The sequence below is a fragment of the Danio rerio genome, chromosome 5 (assembly GCF_052040795.2).
Source record: "Danio rerio strain M-AB ecotype USA chromosome 5, GRCz13ab, whole genome shotgun sequence".
In the NCBI taxonomy this organism is placed as follows: Eukaryota; Metazoa; Chordata; class Actinopteri; order Cypriniformes; family Danionidae; genus Danio; species Danio rerio.
In genome coordinates this window covers 18,660,369-18,679,906 of record NC_141025.1, presented here as the reverse complement: position 1 = coordinate 18,679,906, position 19,538 = coordinate 18,660,369, and the positions used below count along the sequence as shown (strand labels likewise).

The 19,538-nt window shown below is 36.2% G+C and overlaps 1 protein-coding gene across 1 annotated transcript in view; it reads left to right on the top strand.

The window, feature by feature from the left end:
• Positions 1–19,538, top strand: part of si:dkey-112e17.1 — a 68,680-nt gene that overhangs the window by 30,892 nt on the left and 18,250 nt on the right. Inside the window, exons 2-3 of the mRNA XM_087253358.1 lie at positions 13,740–14,611; positions 19,262–19,313. Of these exons, the coding sequence (XP_087109484.1) occupies positions 13,740–14,611; positions 19,262–19,313 (924 nt within the window). The remainder of the gene's footprint in view (positions 1–13,739; positions 14,612–19,261; positions 19,314–19,538) is intronic.

Here is a 19,538-nt window from a genome sequence, read left to right as displayed (position 1 = left end):
TTATGATGCCCTCATTTCTTGTTGACTGCATACAGTGCATCCGGAAAGTATTCATGTCGCTTCACTTTTTCCACATTTTTTTATGTTACAATCTTATTCCTAAATAGATTCAATTCATTTGTTTCCCTCAAAATTCGACACACATTACCCTTTTAATGACAATGGGGAAAAAAGATTTTTTGAAATTGTTGTAAATTGATTAAAAATAAAAAACCTGAAAAATCACATTTACATAAGTATTCACAGCCTTTGCCGTGAAACTTTAAATTGAGCTCAGGTACATTCTGTGTTTCCAATGATCATTCTTGAGATGTTTCAGCAGCTTAATTGGGATTTACCTGTGGTAAATTCAGTTGGTTGGACATGATTTGAAAAGGCATACACCTGTCTATATAAGGACCCAGGGTTGACAGTGCATGCCAAAGCACAAACCAAGCATGAAGACAAAGGAACTGTCTGTAGACCTCAGAGACAGGATTGCCTTCAGGCACAGGGCTGGAGAAGGTTACAGAAACATTTCTGCTGCTCTGAAACTCTGAACACATTTGGAGAAAACCAGGCACCGCTCATCACCAGGCTAACACCATCCCTACAGTGAAGCATGATGGTGGCAGCATCATGCTGTGAGGATTTTTTTTACATCAGCAGCAACTGGAAGACTAGTCAGGATAGAGGGAAAGATGAATGCAGCAATGTACAGCTTCATCCTGAATGAAAACCTGCTTCAGAGTGCTCTTGACCTCAGACTGGGGCGACCAGTCATCTTCCAGCAGGACAATGACCCAAAGCACACTGCCAATGGAGTGACTTTACAACAACTCTTTGAATGTCCTTGAGTGGCCTAGCCAGAGCCTAGAGTCAAATCCTATTGAACATCTCTGGAGAGATCTGAAAATGGCTGTACACCATCGCTTCTCATCCAACCAGATAGAGCTTGAGAGGTACTGCAAAGAGGAATGGGCAAAAATTCTCAAAGACAGGTGGGCCAAGCTTGTGGCACCATATTAAAAAAGACTTGAGGCTGTAATTCCCGCTAGAGGTGCATCAACAAAGTTTTGAGCAAAGGCTGTGAATGTTTATGTACATGTGATTTTTCAGGTTTTATATTTGCAATAAATTTGCAACAATTTGAGAAAATCTTTTTCACATTGTCATTATGGGCTATTGTGTGTAGAATTTAGAGGAAATCAATTAATTTAATCCATTTTGAAATATGGTTGTAACAAAAAAAAATTGTGGAAAAAGTCCAACGCTATGAATACTTTCTGGATGCAATGTATATTTTTTGTGATGGGTGCTTTTCTGCATTGAGGCTTATCTAACAGAGATCAGTTGGTCAAAGCCTCATGTTGTCCAGAGTTTACCTCAGGTTCTTACGCTATTATGCTAATAATTGCCTGACATTTGTTCTCTTTTTTTGGTTAACAATTCCTTTTAGATTAAAAAGCCACAAAAGTACAGCTTCATAAAAGGCAAGTCAATGGCTATTGGCACTTATATAAAGTCAATAAAACATACACAGGCAAAAGTAAATTAATATTGATGACTTAAAACTGTACTCTGAGGTCTTGTGAAACATTTTTTGCAACATTATTACCTACAAGCTACCTACCTGTACCTAGCTTTTGCATACAATTTAGTATTGATTTTTGCCCCGGTGCTTTTCTCCACCGAGGCTTATCTAACAGAGATCAGTTGGTCAAAACCTCATGTTGTCCAGAGTTTACCTCAGGTTCATGCGCTATTACGCTAATAATTGCAGGCCTGACATTTGAGCCGGTCAAATGGCACTCACTGCTGGGATGTAAAGTAAGCCGATTTCAGGTTAGCACAACAGGAAGGTTGAGCAATGCACATGAACATGAGAGACAGAGAACAGACTAAACGGGAACGAGAGGTGAAAAAAGGTTCAAGACAAGCATGTAGGGTAAATCCAAGCAGAAACAAGGGAAATGCAATCGGCTAATGTCCAAGTGTGCTGAAGAGGTTTCTGATTCCACCAAACCTGTAGAAAACCATTTGGTTCAATGAGTCTAAAATGATCACGTCTAATTCCATAAGACAACAAAAAAGGAAAGTTTGGCAGTGGTTTGCGAGATTTCTGCAAGCACCTCCCTTTTCTCTGTGAAACAAATGAAATTGGGTCATTACGGTGGCTCCACCATAATACTGGACTATCTGCTGGTTAGGGCAGTGTACCATGCATGGTACATTTCACATGAATGCCACCCAAAGTGCCAAATAGGAAATGGGACATTCTTATAATGCCAAACATCCCAGCTCTGTTACATCATCGTCCCGCACTGGTATGGCGTAATTAGTAAAGTTGTCTTTTCTCCCACAGGGGACATTGGAAGTCTGTGCTATTTGGTTAGATAGCATTTTATTGAAACGAGGGTAATAAGTATGAGGCATTTACATAATGTCCTGCTGGTTATCGCGCCCCAGTTGTGCTACATCAAACAAGAGTTGATGTCCTTCTTCCTCCACTGCCAATCAGTCACACAGTACACACTTGTATAAGACAGATCATTCAAAGTCATTGCGAGTTGCATAAAAATTAAGTCTAAAAAAATAAATCAGTTACTGTAAATGGACTTTTACACCTGTTTCTGGTTTTATTAGGTGAGGTGAAAAATCTTTTTTTGCATTGTCATTATGGGCTATTGTGTGTAGAATTGAGGAAATAATACATTTTTATCCATTTTTGAATAAGTCTGTAACAAAAAAATGTGGAAAAGGTCAAGTGCTATGAATACTTTTAAGTGTTGATATCCATTGACTTGCATTTTATTTATTTATTAATTTATTTGACATGGACATCACAATTACACTGGAATGTAATTTATTTAAGTGTTATAGCAAACTTGCTAATTCTCAACACCTGTCCACAGGAGGCTTGACAAAATTTACAAAATGGAAATATAATAAATGCATATACACAACATTGATAATTCTTTACATAAAATTACTTAGAAATAATTAAAAATATTTAGATTACTTTCTGATTTTAGGCTAACCGGTAAATCATTCCACAGTTTGGCTCCCTTAACAGAGAAAACAGATTGAGCAAAAGAGGTCTTACACTTTGGCACTAGACAGTCACCATTAGCAGTTGCTCGTGTGACTAGGTTTAATGCCTACTGATTAGATCAGAAAATTGGAACATTTTGGAACATGGAGCATTGGAACATGATTATTTAACCATTTAAAACCAATTTAAGATAATTAAATTTAATAAAACTATCGAAACTAAAAAGGTTATGTTTGCATAAAACTTCACAATGATGCCATCACATAGGCTTTAAGTCCATAGTTTTAACTGCTTGTTTATTTATTGAGTCAATAGGCTTCAATGTAGTTAAAGAGGCTTGTGACCATGATGTAGTGCAATGCGTCAAGTGAGAGAATATCATTGTGTGCATGAATAATTTTGCTGTTTGATTTGTTAAAAACCTTCTAATAAAACGAAAACAGTTTAGACTTTGCTTAACTTTTTACTTATATTTTAACATGACTATCAAGTTTTAAATTAATGTCTAGAGTTATGCCAAGATACTTAAATCAATCTTTTTATAAATCTGTTCTTTTGTGGCCTATTGATCTTAAAGGAATAATTCACCCAAAAAAATATATATAATAATAATTCTGTTATTAAATACTTACCATCATGTTGGTCAAATAACCTAAGAGATTCATTCATATTCAAAACACATATTAAGTTAGTAATTAAATCCGAGAACTCTCTTATCCTCCAACAGCAACAATCCCAAGTCATTTAAAGTCCAGGAACCAAAACATAGTCAAAAAACTTCATGTAGTAATAATAATAATAATAATAATAATGTCACTAATAATAATAATAATAATAATAATAATAATAATAATAATAATAATAATAATAATAGCACATGTCACTCCGCTGCTAGTCCGTTTGCACTGGCTGCCAGTTGCTGCTCGCATCAAATTCAAAGCTCTGATGTTTGCCTACAAAGTGACTTCTGGCCTAGCACCTTCTTATCTGCACTCACTTCTGCAGATCTATGTGCCCTCCAGAAACTTGCGTTCTGTGAATGAACGTCGCCTCGTGGTTCCATCCCAAAGAGGGAAAAAATCACTTTCGCGAACGCTCACGCTCAATCTGCCCAGTTGGTGGAATGAACTCCCTAACTGCATCAGAACAGCAGAGTCACTCGCTATTTTCAAGAAACGACTAAAAACTCAACTATTTAGTCTCCACTTCCCTTCCTAATCTGCAATTGCCTCTTTGAATATCACACTAATTGTACAAAAAAAAAAAAAAAGAAAGAAAAAAAAAAAAAAAAAAAAAAAAACTACTAACACTTCCCTTCTTAGACTTTACAGACCTGAAACTTGCCTTTAGTACTTATTCATTGTTGCTCTTAGTTGTGTAAATTGCTTCCTTGTCCTCATTTGTAAGTCGCTTTGGATAAAAGCGTCTGCTAAATGACTAAATGTAAATGTAAATGTAATAATAATAATAATAATAATAATAATAATAATAATAATAATATTTTTTTACATTTATATTTTACATTTACATTTTCTGGGCATGCAAAGCGCTTTACACAATGGGGGGAATCTCCTCATCGACCACCAGTGTGCAGCATCCAATTGAATGACGTGACGGCAGCCATTTTGCGCCAGACAGCACACCACACACCAGCTGATTGGTGGAGCGAGAAAGCCAGTTATGATATGGGGAGGGTTAGGAGGCCATGATGGACAGAGGCCAGTGGGCCGATTTGGCCAGGACGATTGCATCTACTAGTGTTTACATTGACCAGTGCAATGTATTTTCCATTAAAGTAAGCAAGCAGCACAGCCATAAGAGGCATATTGCCTGCATTAAATATGGAATCTGATGAGGAAAACATCAATTTTTTTTTGTTGACCCAGTAATGCTCTTACAGTAGTATGATTACAGTTTAAACACTGAAGTCACATGGAATGTTTTGACTATTTTTGGCTCCTTTTCTGGACTTTGAGCATCTGGATCGCTCTGACGAGAGCTCTCTGATTCCATCTAAAAAGTCTTAAATTCTGTTCTGAAGATGAACAAAGGCCTCAGGGGATTGGAATGACATAAGGGAAAGTAATTATTAACAGAATTAGATTTTTGGGTTAACTATTCCTTCTGAGTTTCATACCCCACTTTACTTCTGCTCTATGACACGGTTTTATGTAGGCGTGTAACGTATCACATTTGATCCGTGATTAGGATGGATCACAACCCACAGTTCTGAACACACGTGACCCGTGGATTATTATATATTTTTACTGGTAGATTAATCCTAAATTTATAACGATCAGAGAGAGATCGCCTCTCGCGTCATTCAAATCACATGTATGAAAGCATTTAGGCTTTCCAATAAAATATAATGATAATGGAAGATGTTATGGAAGGTTATTCGGGATGTAGTGGGTTTCATTAAAGGTGTTTTCTGTCATTAATTGTTTAGCCTGCATTAATGCTTTCAGTGTAAGCTGCACGATTAATCATTAAAAGATCAGGATCGCAACACCCACGCAACATAAATTGTAAATGACGGTGATTTGCTTATGTTTCTTAATCTTTTGAATCGCTGCATTTAAATCTGTAATTGAAAAACAAAAATCAAGAAAGAGATTTAGTGCTTGGATTATAAACAGTCAAAAAACACAGAAGTACTAGTATAATAGTTTATAGTTTAGATAAAACCACTGACGTTTATGGTAAAGATTAAAATCACCGTCATAAGCATTTAACGACGCTCAAAAATAAAATTGTAGGCAGCAATTACATTATTTAGCTAGTAGGTGGCGACAATCAACCATTAAAATATGCCACTAAATAATTCTTCAAAAATGATCATCGAACATTGAAACATAAAGTTTTATGAGTGAATTAATTAATCATTTATTGAAAATGAGACTAAAAATAAAAATGGGTTGTACAAATTATATTGTTAGATTTCTACATTTAGTGTTCTCAGCAACAGTAGTAGCAGTGAATTTTTCAGTTCCGAATATTTTACTATTTATTTTTATTTAGCTGATTATTTGTTCATTTTATTTTTAATAAAATGACAGATTCTAAGTAATTTTTGTTAAAGCTAAAAGTGTTTTGCAGTATTGTTTTTGTAATAAATGTAAAGGAATTGACATTTGTCTCCTCCCCTTTTCCGCTAATCCAAAAAATGGTCCAATTCGTGTCTAAAAAAAAAACTATGAGATATAAAAACTATACTGTGATCCGAACCATGAGATTTGTGATCCGTTACACCAATAGTTTTACATGAAACTGAACAGTCAGTGTAAAAAATGTAGGGTGACTTATCCATCAGGAATTAAATGGGTTTGGAAAAGGTGTTGCATATTAGAATCAAGCCAAATCTAAAAGAGAGTGTGCAACCAGTTGAGTCATTATTGAAGTAAGACTTTGAAGTTATTTGAGCCCATAACTTCTGGAAACACAAAGTGGATGCTGACTGCCAACTTTACCCTTTAGTTAATCGTAAAAAAACAGCAGTAGCCTAAAACATCTCCTAAATGGATAACATTGGCTATTAGTTGACATTGTTTCCTCTCTGTTAATGCCAGCTGAAAAGGAAAGACAACAACAGCAACAGTAACCAGATTACAGCACACCATTTAGGGTGGAATCAGGACAAATTGCTAAACTTTTGGACTTGATTAGACTTTGACCTAATGGGTTTTCTGCGAATCAATTACTTAATGTTATCACAATTCTTTTTAAAATCATTTTTTCTCAAACGCTGCCTAAGCTTGGCTATAAAAAGTAGCTCTAAAATGGATGTTTTTTGCATACTTTTTGAAATTTCCCCTGACTAAAATGCATGTTTAAATCATTTTTATCTGAAAACAATGCCATCTAAATGTACCCTTATGCAGTGTTTCTCAACCAGTTCCTAGAGGACCACCAGCTCTGCACATTTACCATGTCTCCTTAAGCAAACACATCTGATTCGCTCATCAACCTTAGCAGTGACTGAAAGACCTGTAGTGTGTGTGACAAAGGAGACACAGTATGCGTCGCATGCATGACAGAGGTAATGCACTCTGGATGTGCACATTCGTTGTTATGTTATTTAAAATGAAACCATTCAGATGGCATTCTGTGGCACGGCAGAAATATGAACAGTGTCCTGAGTCATTGCTGGGCACCACAGACAGCAGTGTGCGTACACTGATAAAAACCTATATTACATCTGGTGTGCGATCCCCTTTGCGATTGTCTTGCTGCGGACAGTTACAACCCTTTTGCCATCCTTGTTGAAACTTATGTTATGAGATTTATGTGAATTTGGAAAGCTGAACACATTCTGTAATGTACAGGAGACACGTAGGAGATTGATTGACAATGATCTACAGCCAATCAGGAGCATCATGGACAGGACAGTAAATCTGTAAAACCTCTTTTGGCTGCAGTTATCAATCTCACATATATACCCAGAGGAAACCCACATTGTTGTTGTTATTGTCATTGCAAATTTTCCACCATTTTATTTATGTTTGATTATTATGTATTTTTTCTATTTTATTAAAATAGGCCTGCAAGTATAAAAAATTAAGTAATAACATAATATGAATTTTCAAGTTCAAACAGGCTGCAAAAATCAGCAAAAAAAAACAAAAAAAAACATTTGCAGTACTTCCTAAATGGAATTGCTTTATAATAAATACTTTAAACAGGTAAATACTTTACCTTTAAAACATTTCTTTAGAACCACAGCTGACCATAAATCCCTAATGATATAATATCTTGAAGATCCATGTTTCTAAGATCCAAAATAGCTTATTGTGGTTATCTGAGTTACAGTAGGCTAGCATGCTTATATAATTTAATATATATTTTTCATTTATATATATTTTTCATCAGATTTATTGTCTAATCAAAGCTAGCACCAATATTTCATTAAAAGGGGCAAAATAACATTCATTTAAAAAAAGTTTGCTTTCTAACTGGTTCAGTTAGACTCACTGTAAAGCATAACAAAGTATGTACTTAAGATAGATACAGTACTTCGCAACGATGCATATTTTGATAACTGCTTGCGAAGGGTATTTGATTTGTTTTCACACTGTCTTGGTTTTTTGTGTGATGGAAGGATTGTGCGGGTGCGCACCGGATTGAATCCAGCTGTAACCGACGCACGGCCGAGACAGGGCTTTATTTATGAGTCCATTCAGCATGATTCCGCCCATTCCAGCTTTTGTTACTACATATACAAGTGTAATAATGATGAAGACTGTTTGAATTTTTTTTTTTGTTCCAGAGAATCTTGGTTAGATTACTGAAGGGTTCTTGCGGTAGTGCCAAAATAAGGGACTGTCCTGAGAAAATTGGGACATCTGATGACCAGGGTGACTAAAACAGGGCTATTCAATTTTCTGATTGGGCTACAGCCACTCTGAGCCCCAGTTTAGCACCGGTGTCGCTGTTTTTGAAAAGCAGCGGACCGAAAGGAATACTTCACATTATTGATGAGAGAAGCATAATTCAAAGAGGCGTTTCCCGCATCATAGCGCAAATGAATTCTTCAGCCAATCAAGGGCCCCCTTCTTCCGTGGGCCCTGGGGCTTTAGCCCCACCTAGCCCTTATGTTAATCCGGCCCTGGTGGTATCCGTTTCATCACCCACAAGTTATTCAAGAGTGCAAATGAAGCTAAAAGTGGATGTGGCCAACTGTTGCCATTTTGTTTGCACATCATCGTACCAACCTGGGGTAACCAAAAAAAAGGCCAAGAGGTGGAGCTCAAATGGAGATACAGATGCCGGTCCCACTTTATATTAAGTGGCCGTAACAAATATGTACTTTTTCTTATATGTACAAATATGTACATGTAATATGTACAAATATTACTTCCAAACACTTCAAATATAGTTTGTGTTAGTAAATGCAAGGCTATTTATGAAATCCAGGCATAAGACTGTATGACAACGTTTCAGATGACTGTTCTTTAGCCTACAGCTAATCAATCTGTCAGATTCTGAAGTGCATTCAAGCAGACATCTAAAGTTGGGAAAATTAATTTTTTTAGGGGAGACTAAAAGGGGAGATTTGCGGGAGATGTGCGCGACGTATCTGAAGAGCGGGGAGGAAGCGGTGAAGTGGGGTGCACTACGTATTTGAGACACGGAACGTCCGGGAGACTTGGGATTTCTGATTCGAGTTCTAAAGAAAGTTAGAAATGATAAATCATCTTTAATATAATAAATACATTTATAGATATGCTATACTGTTGAAGTCAGAATTATTAGCCCCTCTGAATTATTATGCCATCTGTTTACTTTTTTCCCCAATTTCTGTTAATGGAGAGAAGATTTTTTCAACACATTTCTAAACATAATAGTTTTAATAACTCATTTCTGATAACTGATTTATTTTATTTTTGCCATGATGACAGTAAATAATATTTATTAGATATTTTTCAAGACACTACTATACAGCTTAAAGTGACATTTAAAGGCTTAACTAGGTTAATTAGGTTAACTAGGCAGATTAGGGTAATTAGGCTAGTTATTGTATAACGATTGTTTGTTCTGTAGACAATTGAAAAAATATAAAGCTTAAAGGGGCTAATAATTTTGTCCTTTAAATGGGTTTTAAATAATAAAAAACTGCTTTTATTCTAGTCAAAATAAAATAAATAAGACTTTCTCCAGAAGAAAAATTATTATCAGACATACTGTAAAACTTTTCTTGGTCTGTCAAACATCATTTAGGAAATATTAAAAAGAGAAAAAAAAATCTAAGGGGGGCTAATAATTCTGACTTCAACTGTATAAAAATTTCACTCAACTGGCCACGGTTAAGTGCACACAGCATGCCATATTATGTGATAATTGTTGGACATAGTTCCAAAAGGCAATTGACCACATAAAACGAAACAAAATACAATGTATATGCCGAGTTCAGCAGCTAATCAGCTGGAATCAGCTGAGGTAACGTGATGGCGAGCAGCGAGACTTAGGGCCTACTCGCACTATGCCATCCGTACCGTGCCCAGGCCCGTTTCCCGGATCGTTTGAGAAGTGTGAGTGCGCTGAATCGGGCTCAAGCACGGTTCACTTGGCCGGCCCTGGCCCGGTTGGAAGAGGTGTGCCTGAGCGCGGTTCACTTGGGTACGCTTGTGTGTGAGTGCAAAATGCGCCAAAGCCCGAAACTGAAAGCGAGACGTGACTTTTAAGGGACTGTTTCATATGGATTAATAATCATTCTTACTGTTCAGTGAACGCAAACTGCCGTAGTTTATTAAAGGCGCAAACTCCTCACTTCACGACAGCTGCGCGCCTTCAGCAGACCTCCTCATTCCTGCAGCACGAGGGCTTTATGATTGTTTATGAGCGCCAAAAGTGCCGGATCTGTTCGGCGAAATATCTGACTGCGTGTCCCCGCATCCCTAATGACTGTTTGGCGAAATATTTGACGGCATATCAAACGACTGAAACGATATAACTAGAGAAATCTCCACTGTGCTGCTGAGTGAGAGAGTGCTTCTCACTGAACAGCGCAGCAGCGATGACGTAAGTGTGCTGAAGCCCGTTTGTGGTGTGAGCGCGGGCCGTCGGGGGAGACGGGAGGTGGGACAAGCGTGCTTTGGCCCGGTTCGAGGCAACTGTACCTAGTGTGAGTACGGCCTTAGCTGTCACTCAAGTGGTCAGGCCCTATATGCAGACTTAAAATAACTTAATATAAATGAAACGGATAAGTTCTAAAAAAAAATGTCACCCCTTCACAGTTGTCATGAAGAGTAATATTAGCTATTTACACCAACATTGTTTCTTTTTGTACCAGGCTGTAAGCACCATTTTTTTTGCTGTCAAGTTAGCCAATTTAACATTGTAGTCAATAGAAATGTGTTCTATTTTGGAGCCAGACCTAGCGGAACTTCGTTGAAATGCCGTTTCAGTTACTTGCATATTAGCTTCATGAGGGAAAGCTGGATGTTGCCGCTTGCGAGAAATGTGTTTTTAGAAACTCCTCCGACACAATATTGATTTCTTCTAGACTTTAATTTAACTTTTTGTCTCTCATAATGCAGTCACTTGGGGCTAGGCTTGTTACCTGTCTGGGGCTGCTGAGCTCTTGCAGTTCTTTCATTCCCTCCCACAGTCCAGAACCAGTGCCAACAGGAAGCCCAATAAACAAACAGGCCCCTGCCAAGGTCTGGTTCAGAGTGGTCTAGCCCTGATTCACATATGCCTTCAATTATACCGTGGTCCCCTCATCCTCCACACCTGTGAGATATTAGGAACAGCATGTCTGAAGGAATACCTCCCTGGGGTTAGCAAAGCAGCCAGCATATCAGGCTTTGATACCCTGATGAAGAAGGAAGGGTTGAATAGTTCAGGTTTGGTGGAGGCAAACCGAAGCTAATTTTCTGAACAGAACATTAGTTTTGTTGCGCCGTGGGTTTCTTTTACAGCTGTCTGTTGTTATTGAGCTGAAGCGATAAAGCTGGGTAATGCTTTACATTATTTTCCTCGCATCTAATGACCTAGCGACGGCGGCCAAAATTGTTTACTGATGTTTAATGTTGCTTTGAACGAACCAGAGCAGCATCAAAAACTTTTCTGTTGGGTTGCTGAACTTGAGCCATCCAATTGAACTTTCAGCGCTACAACTAACACTGCCTATTAAGATGTGTTGTTAGGACTGTAGCACTAACCCCTGGAGTGCAGGTTCTGGGAAGAATTACCTTGAACAGTCTACTGATATTCCAGTAGTATTATATTGTTGTGCATGTTTATCTTAATCTAGTTCAAGTGGTGCAGAAATTTCCAGTTTATGATCTTTAAATCTTTCCTTTGCTAACACGCAAAGCTGTCTTTAAATGAGCTGCCACGATTTCAAAGCACCTCTCATCACAGGCACCATGCAATAAGTCACGACAGGGCAATTTTATTTCCAGTGAATGTAGAAATGTTTTGTTTGTTTTGATGGTTATTCCCTAAATGTGATCTTAAAAGTATATTTTTCGCAATTGCCAAAAATACATTGTATGGGTCAAAATTATGGATTTTTTTCTTAATGCCAAAAATCATGAAAATATTAAGTTAAGATCATGGTCCATCAAGACATTTTGTAAGTGTCCTAATGAAAATACATCACAATATAATGTTTGATTACTAATATGCATTGCTAAGCTCTTTGTTTAGACAAAGTTTTTTTTTGAACCCTCAGATTTTATATCTCAGCCAAATATTATCCTATCCTATGTCTACTTATTATCATAAGTAGATATAAATGGAAAGCTTATTTATTTAGCTTTCATGTGATGTATACATAAATATAAATATAAATAATGTGTGCGTGCGTGCGTGCGTGCGTGTGTGCGTGCGTGTGTGCATGTGTATGTGTGTATGTATGTATGTGTATGTGTATGTGTGAGAGTGTGTGTATGTGTATATGTGTGAGAGTGTGTGAGTGGTATTGATGTCCGGGGTCACAAATGTCACATTCTTTTCTACTGTGTTATAGGGACTGCAACAACTTTATACAGATTGAACATTCATCCAGTTTTTTTTAAATACCAGCCAATGGCCATAGGCATTGAGAACAACAATTATAATAATTTATTCATTTATTTATTTTTCTTTGGCTTAGTCTGTATTTCAGAGGTTGCCCTGCGCCAACCACCAACTTCCAGCCACAACCCATTACTGGAAAACACCCATAGACTCTCAATCACACACAAACTCATACACTATTGCCAATTCAGTTTTGGACTGTGGGGGAAACCGGAGCACCTGGAGGAAACCTACGTGAACACGTGGAGAACATGCAAACTCCAGAAACGTCAATCAACTCAGCCAGGACTCGAACCAGCGACCTTCTTGCTATGATGCGACAATGTTAACCTATTATCCACTGTGCCACTTATGATACAAATAATAATAATTCATTTATTCATTCATTTTCTTTTTGGCTTCGTCCTTTTAATAATCAGGGGTCGCCACAGCGGACTGAACCGCCAACCTTTCCTGCATATGTTTTATGCAACGGATGCCCTTCTAGCTGCAACCCATCACTGGGAAACATTTATACACACTCATTCACACTCATACACTACGGACAATTTAGCGTACCCAATTCACCTGTAGCGCATGTCTTTGGACTAGTGGGGGAAACCGGAGAACCCAGAGGAAACCCACGCCAACACAGGGAGAACATGCAAACTCTACACAGAAATGCTAACTGAGCCAGCCGAGGCTCGAACCAGTGACCTTCTTGCTGTGAGGTGACAGCGCTACCCACTGCAGAACAAATCGTGTTCGCTTGGGCGTCCTCCGGGTGCTCCGGTTTCCCCCACAAGTCCAAAGACATGCTCTATAGGTGAATTGAACAAACTAATTTGGCCATAGAGTATGTGTGTGTGTGAATAGATGTTTTACAGTACTGTGTTACAGTTAGAAAGGCATCTGATGTGTAAAACATATGCTCGATAAGTTGGCGGTTCATTCTGCTGTTGCGACCCCTGATGAATAAAGGGACTAAACCGAAGAAAAATGAATGAATGAATGTATATTTACAGGCTGGGATGTTCATTTCTTTTGTTAGTTTAAGTGCAAATGACCAAATAAAATATATTTGACAATTTTTTTTTGACAAGAACGCAGTGTAGTTGTATTTGTAGTCATAATTGATCTTGTATCAATACTGCTTTCAACCTAATCCAATCAAATTTTTTTCCAATCTAATGTTCTTTAGGTCTACTTTGATTGTGGAGCCAAGGTGGATGTTGTAGATGTTCAGGGCCTCATTCTGTCCCCTGGATTCCCTTACAACTATTCATCTGGAACTCACTGCGTATGGCAGTTCTTTGTGCCTGTCGGTCACCAGCTAGTCATGGAGATGTTTGATTTTGACGTCTTCGAAAGTCACAGTAGCCCTTCGAGATTCACCACCGCTTCAGTCCTGGAAGAGTTACCAAACGGCGATGGCACGTTGGTATCAAAAAGCCTCGCGAGTCCAAAGGAGCCCCAATCCACACACAGAGAAGAGGTCAAACAAGTGGTGATCCAAGAGCAGTCCACCAAAATGGAAATGACCAAAGTTTCCAATTCTGCCAAAATACTCTCTGACTCCCCCTCGGCTGCTCAAGCGTCTCTTTCGCAATCCAGAGGACAGCCAGCCGAAGACAGAAATTCGGTTTCATCTCAGTCATCAAGAGCAGCCAGAGACTTTATCTCCACAAGTCCACAAACAGACGCAGATGAAGCTGTAAGCCCTGAAACCCAGTCGCCTCTAGTGGATGCCTGTCCGCACGATGTCCTCTACATATCTGATCTCATTACCTTCTCCTCCCGATTCTGCGGATCCAGGCGTCCGTCGAGCAGCCAGCTGGTCTTCGGCTCTGAAGATGACATGGTGGAGGTTATCATGGAGCTGATCACTACTACCCACTGGGGCCGTGGATTCGCTCTCCTCTTCCACTATCAGAATCAAACAAAAGCAGCCATGACTGAACAGCAGAGATCTGTGTTGACCTCAGACAGCAGAACTAGTGCGCTGCTCGGTGCAGTAAGTGGAACAGTCGCATTCGCTGTGGCTCTCGCTGGCATCCTCTGTGCGATTTTTAGGTAAGAATGGATGTAATGTCATTTTTCCGGTCATATTTAACCATGAGTGTTCCATTAACTTTGTGTCTTTAATTGGGGAATTATTCATATAAGCACCAAAACTGCACAATATTAGTATTTACTTTGATTTCTGAAGGATTGCAATAATAAAATAAGTAAAAATAGAAAAAAAATGTTTGTACAAATTGCAATATTTACAAAAAAATATTAGTGTTTTAATGTGTTTTTGTTTTTAAGAAATGCACTTTGCTGGGATTTCATTAAAAATAGAGAAAACAAATTGTATTTTGAATACAGAAAATACAGTATTTTGTTTGTGGTGCACTGCAAAAATGTATATTATATGTAAGAAGAGTTGCAGTGGGATATGGCTGACATTATACAGCCGTATCGCACTGCTACAAGTGTGATATTGTGTTTATACAAAAGTTCGACGGCGTAATCGTTTATATAAACAAGAAAATCAAACATGAAAGGTCTCAATCCTTTTGTTCGAGGAACTACTTTCTTCCTCCAGTAGTTCACATCTGCAGCTGACGGTCAGAACAGCAGAAACCGTTACTAATTCACCAACGTCACTTTAGAACTAGTATTTGAATGATTCTTAGGTGCAATGTCTAAAGTGATGACAAAACAGGCCATTTTGCTCACATTTTAGGATTACAAGGCTGAATGGCATGAAATGCCATCAGTCTACAGGGAGTTCCCAGATTTTCTGTTGCAAGTGGGATATCAAAAAAATATAGACACACACACACACACATACATACATATACAGTTGAAGTCAGAATTATTAGCCCCCTTAAATTATTAGCGCCCCTGTTTATTTTTTTCCCCAATTTCTGTTCTGTTCTGGGAAGATTGTTTCAGCACATTTCTAAGCATAATAGTTTTAAAAACTTATTTCTAATAACTGATTTATTTTATCTTTTTCATGATGACAGTAAATAATATTTGACTAGATATTTTTCAAGACACTTGGATACAGCTTAAAGTGACATTTAAAGGCTTAACTAGGTTGATACGGTGAACTAGGCAGGTTAGGGTAATTAGGCAAGTTATTGTATAATGATGGTTTGTTCTGAAGACTATCGAAAAAAAAATGTGCTTAAAGGGGCTAATAATTTTGTCCCAAAAATGTTTTTTAAAAAATTAATAGCTTTTATTCTAGCCGAAATAAAACAAATAAGACTTTCTCCAGAAGAAAAAATACTTTCAATTGCTTTTTCATTGCCAATTTCATTGCTCTGTTAAAAATCATTTGGGAAATATTTAAACAAGAAAATTAAAATCAAAAGGGGGCTAATAATTCTGACTTTAACTGTACATAGCGTGAAATTCTACACACAATAGCCCATAATGACTATGTGAAAAAATTGTTGCAAATTTATCAAAAATAAACAACCTGAAAAATCACATGTACATAAGTATTCACAGCCTTTGCTCAATACTTTGTTGATGCACCTTTGGCAGCAATTACAGTCTCAGATCTTTTTTATTATGATGCCACAAGCTTGGAACACCTGTCTTTGAGAATTTTAGCCCATTCCTCCCTGTAGTACCTCTCAAGCTCTATCAGGTTGGATGGGAACCGACGGTGTACAGCCATTTTCAGATCTCTCCAGAGATGTTCCATAAGATTTAGGTCTGGGCTTTGACTGGGACATTCACCGAGTTGTTGTGAAGCCATTCCATTGATATTTTGGTGGTGTGCTTTGGGTTATTGTCCTGCTGGAAGATGAACCGTCGCCCCAGTCTGAGGTCAAGAGCACTCTGAAGCAGGTTTTCATTCAGGATGTCTCTGTACATTGCTGCATTCATCCTTCCCTCTATCCTCACTAGTCTTCCAGTTCCTGCTGCTGAAAAACATCCTTACAGCATGATGCTGCCACCACCATGCTTCACTGTAGGGATGGTATTAGACTGGCGATGAGCAGTGCCTGGTTTTCTAAAATGTAATGCCTTTCAAATCAACTGAATTTACCACAGGTGAACTCTAATTAATCTGCTGAAACATCTCAAGAATGACCAGTGGAAACAGAATGTACCTGAGCGCAATTTAGAGCTTAACGTCAAAGCCTGTGAATACTTATGTACATGTGATTTTTATTTTATTTTATTATTATTTTTTAAAAATTTTTTTAATACATTTGCAACAATTTCAAAAAATCTTTTTTTACATTGTCATTATGGGGTATTGTGTGTAGAGTTTTGAGGAAATAAATGAATTTAATCAATTTTGGTATAAGGCTGTAACATAAAAGAAATGTGAAAAAATTGAAGCGCTATGAATATTTTCCGGATGCACTGTATATGAGTAATTCTATTGTTATACAGTTGAAGTCAGAATAATTAACCCCCTATTGATTTTTTTCTTTTTTAGATAGCTCCCAAATGTTGTTTGACAGAGCAAGAAAATTTTCACAGCATGTCTGATAATATTTTTTCTTCTAGTCTTATTTGTTTTATTTCGGCTAGAATTAAAGCAGTTTTGAATTTTTAAAAAACTATTTTTGGGACAAAATTATTAGCCCCTTTAAGCTAATTTTTTTCCCCCGATAGTCTACAGAACAAACCATTGTTATAGAATAACTTGCCTAATTACCCTAACCTGCCTAGTTGACCTAATTAACCTAGTTAAGCCTTTAAATGTCTTGAAAAATATCAAGTAAAATATTATTTACTGTCATCATGGCAAAGATAAAATAAATCAGTTATTAGAGATGAGTTATTAAAACTATTATGCTTAGAAATGTGCTGAAACTATCTTCCCTCCATTAAACAGAAATTGGGGAAAAAAATAAACAGGGCGCTAATAATTCTGACTTCAACTGTATATAATTTGTAATATGTCATCCTTTGCTTAAGTCTTCATATTCAGGGTTTTACATCCTTTCGTTTGTCTGGCTGTCAGTATTTCAATTAATCTTTCAATAGTTCACTTTAATATAAGTCAGATGTCACACACACACTTCAATGTTCGTGACAATGCAAGTCTGATGAGATGCTGTTGACACAGCTGGACGTTTTCTCCATTGTTTGTAAGTCTTTCTTCTCCATTTTCGGAAGCACTTTGAAGTTAAAACACCATTCATACCTGAGCATGGTCATGGTGCCGCACCTGGCATTAAACGTAATGCACAAAAGCAAGGTGCAGTCACACAATACAGAAAAAAAAAGAAAGAAAGCGGAAGTAATTTAAGAAGCTTAAATAAAGGGTTGCACAGAAAAAACGAGAGACCAGTTGTCCAAAAAGATAGTCTGATTGTTTGATATAACATAAGCATGACGTTTAAAAAAATGTATCATGCAAGTCATTCTTCATTGGTTTCAGTGGGAATAGCAGTGTGAATTTGGACACCTACTGAACCACATAAAAACCCAATTTTATTTACCATTTTGACCTTTTCAAATGCCTTTATTTAAACTTGAGTTACAAGTTAGTTAAACTAGGGTTACAAATTTTAATAACATTTCAGTTTTGTTGGTTTTGCATTTGTTCATTTATTTTATTTTCATTTTGATTTATTTTTTTTTATTTAAATGTAATTACTTTTTTCTTTTTAAATTAAATTTTATTTTAAATGTAATTTTTTACATTTTTATTTTAAATGTAATTTTTTTTATTTTTAGTAAAAAAAATAATTTTAAATGTAAGTACTTTTTCTTTTTTTAATTAAATTATATTTTTATTTTATTTATTTGGCATTCTTTTCTTTTCATTTAATTTATTTAAAATTAAATGTAATAATTTTATATATACATATGTGTATATATATATATATATATATATATATATATATATATATATATATATATATATATATATATATATATATACGTTTATATATAATTTAAAGCAATTTCTTAATTAGATTTAGATTTTTTTAAATTAAATTTTTAAGTGAATTTATTATTTATTTTATTTGAACTTTGTTATTCTTTCCTTTTTATTTGTTTATTTTAATTAAATGTAATTACTTTTTTTCATTTAATTTTTAAATGTAATAAAATGTTGATCTTTTTTCAACTATTTTATTTCATTCATTATTTTACATTTTTAGAAAATTTTTCGAATAATTTAATTTTACAAATTTTTTATTTGATTTTATTTTACTGGGATTTTGCTACTTTTGGTAACGCACAATAATATTTTCATCCAGCAGTCCATTGCTGCATAGTCAATTAGCAAAAATGCCTATGTATACTGTAAAATGTTATGTTTGGTTGTGCATTATTGTTTGTTTTACTAATTAGGATTATTTTGAACAGGCAAGGTTTATGAAACATTATTTTCAACTGTTACCTGTTGTAGAAGAACCAGTTTTACTTTCTGTTATAAGTTTCATCAAACAAAGAAATTAATATTATCTATTCATGACCTAGACTTTAGAGGTCATGCAGTGCCAGTATATTTTGCAGCATAAATCAGATGAATATGCTGTTCACGCTTCAACTCATTGCTACAAAATTATAGTGATTTACTAGAAACAAGTTTGGGTATTTGAGTTCTCACCAGATTTTGTAGCTGATATTTTAGTGTTGTGAGTTGGGAGAAGCAAACAGTTATTTAAATGAACCCTTTATGACAATTAACAGTGATTAAAGCAATATGATAATATGACTTTATTTGTATTCTGTTGTATCCAGACCGAAATTATGTGCCAAAGGAGCCAATGCATCCTCTTCCATCAGCTCAGAGGTAAAAAAAAACAAAAACATAATCTGAGACACATGACAAAATGTATCATAAATGATCTTTCTTATTGGACATAAAAATATATATTTTTAAAAAATTAAATATGTTTTTAAATATCTGCATTTGTTTTTGTGCAAAATTTATTTAGTTGAATTTACTGTATATTATGTAAATGCCCTCCTGTGAAATTTTATTTTCATTTTTGTTTCATTTTTCAAACAAACTCAA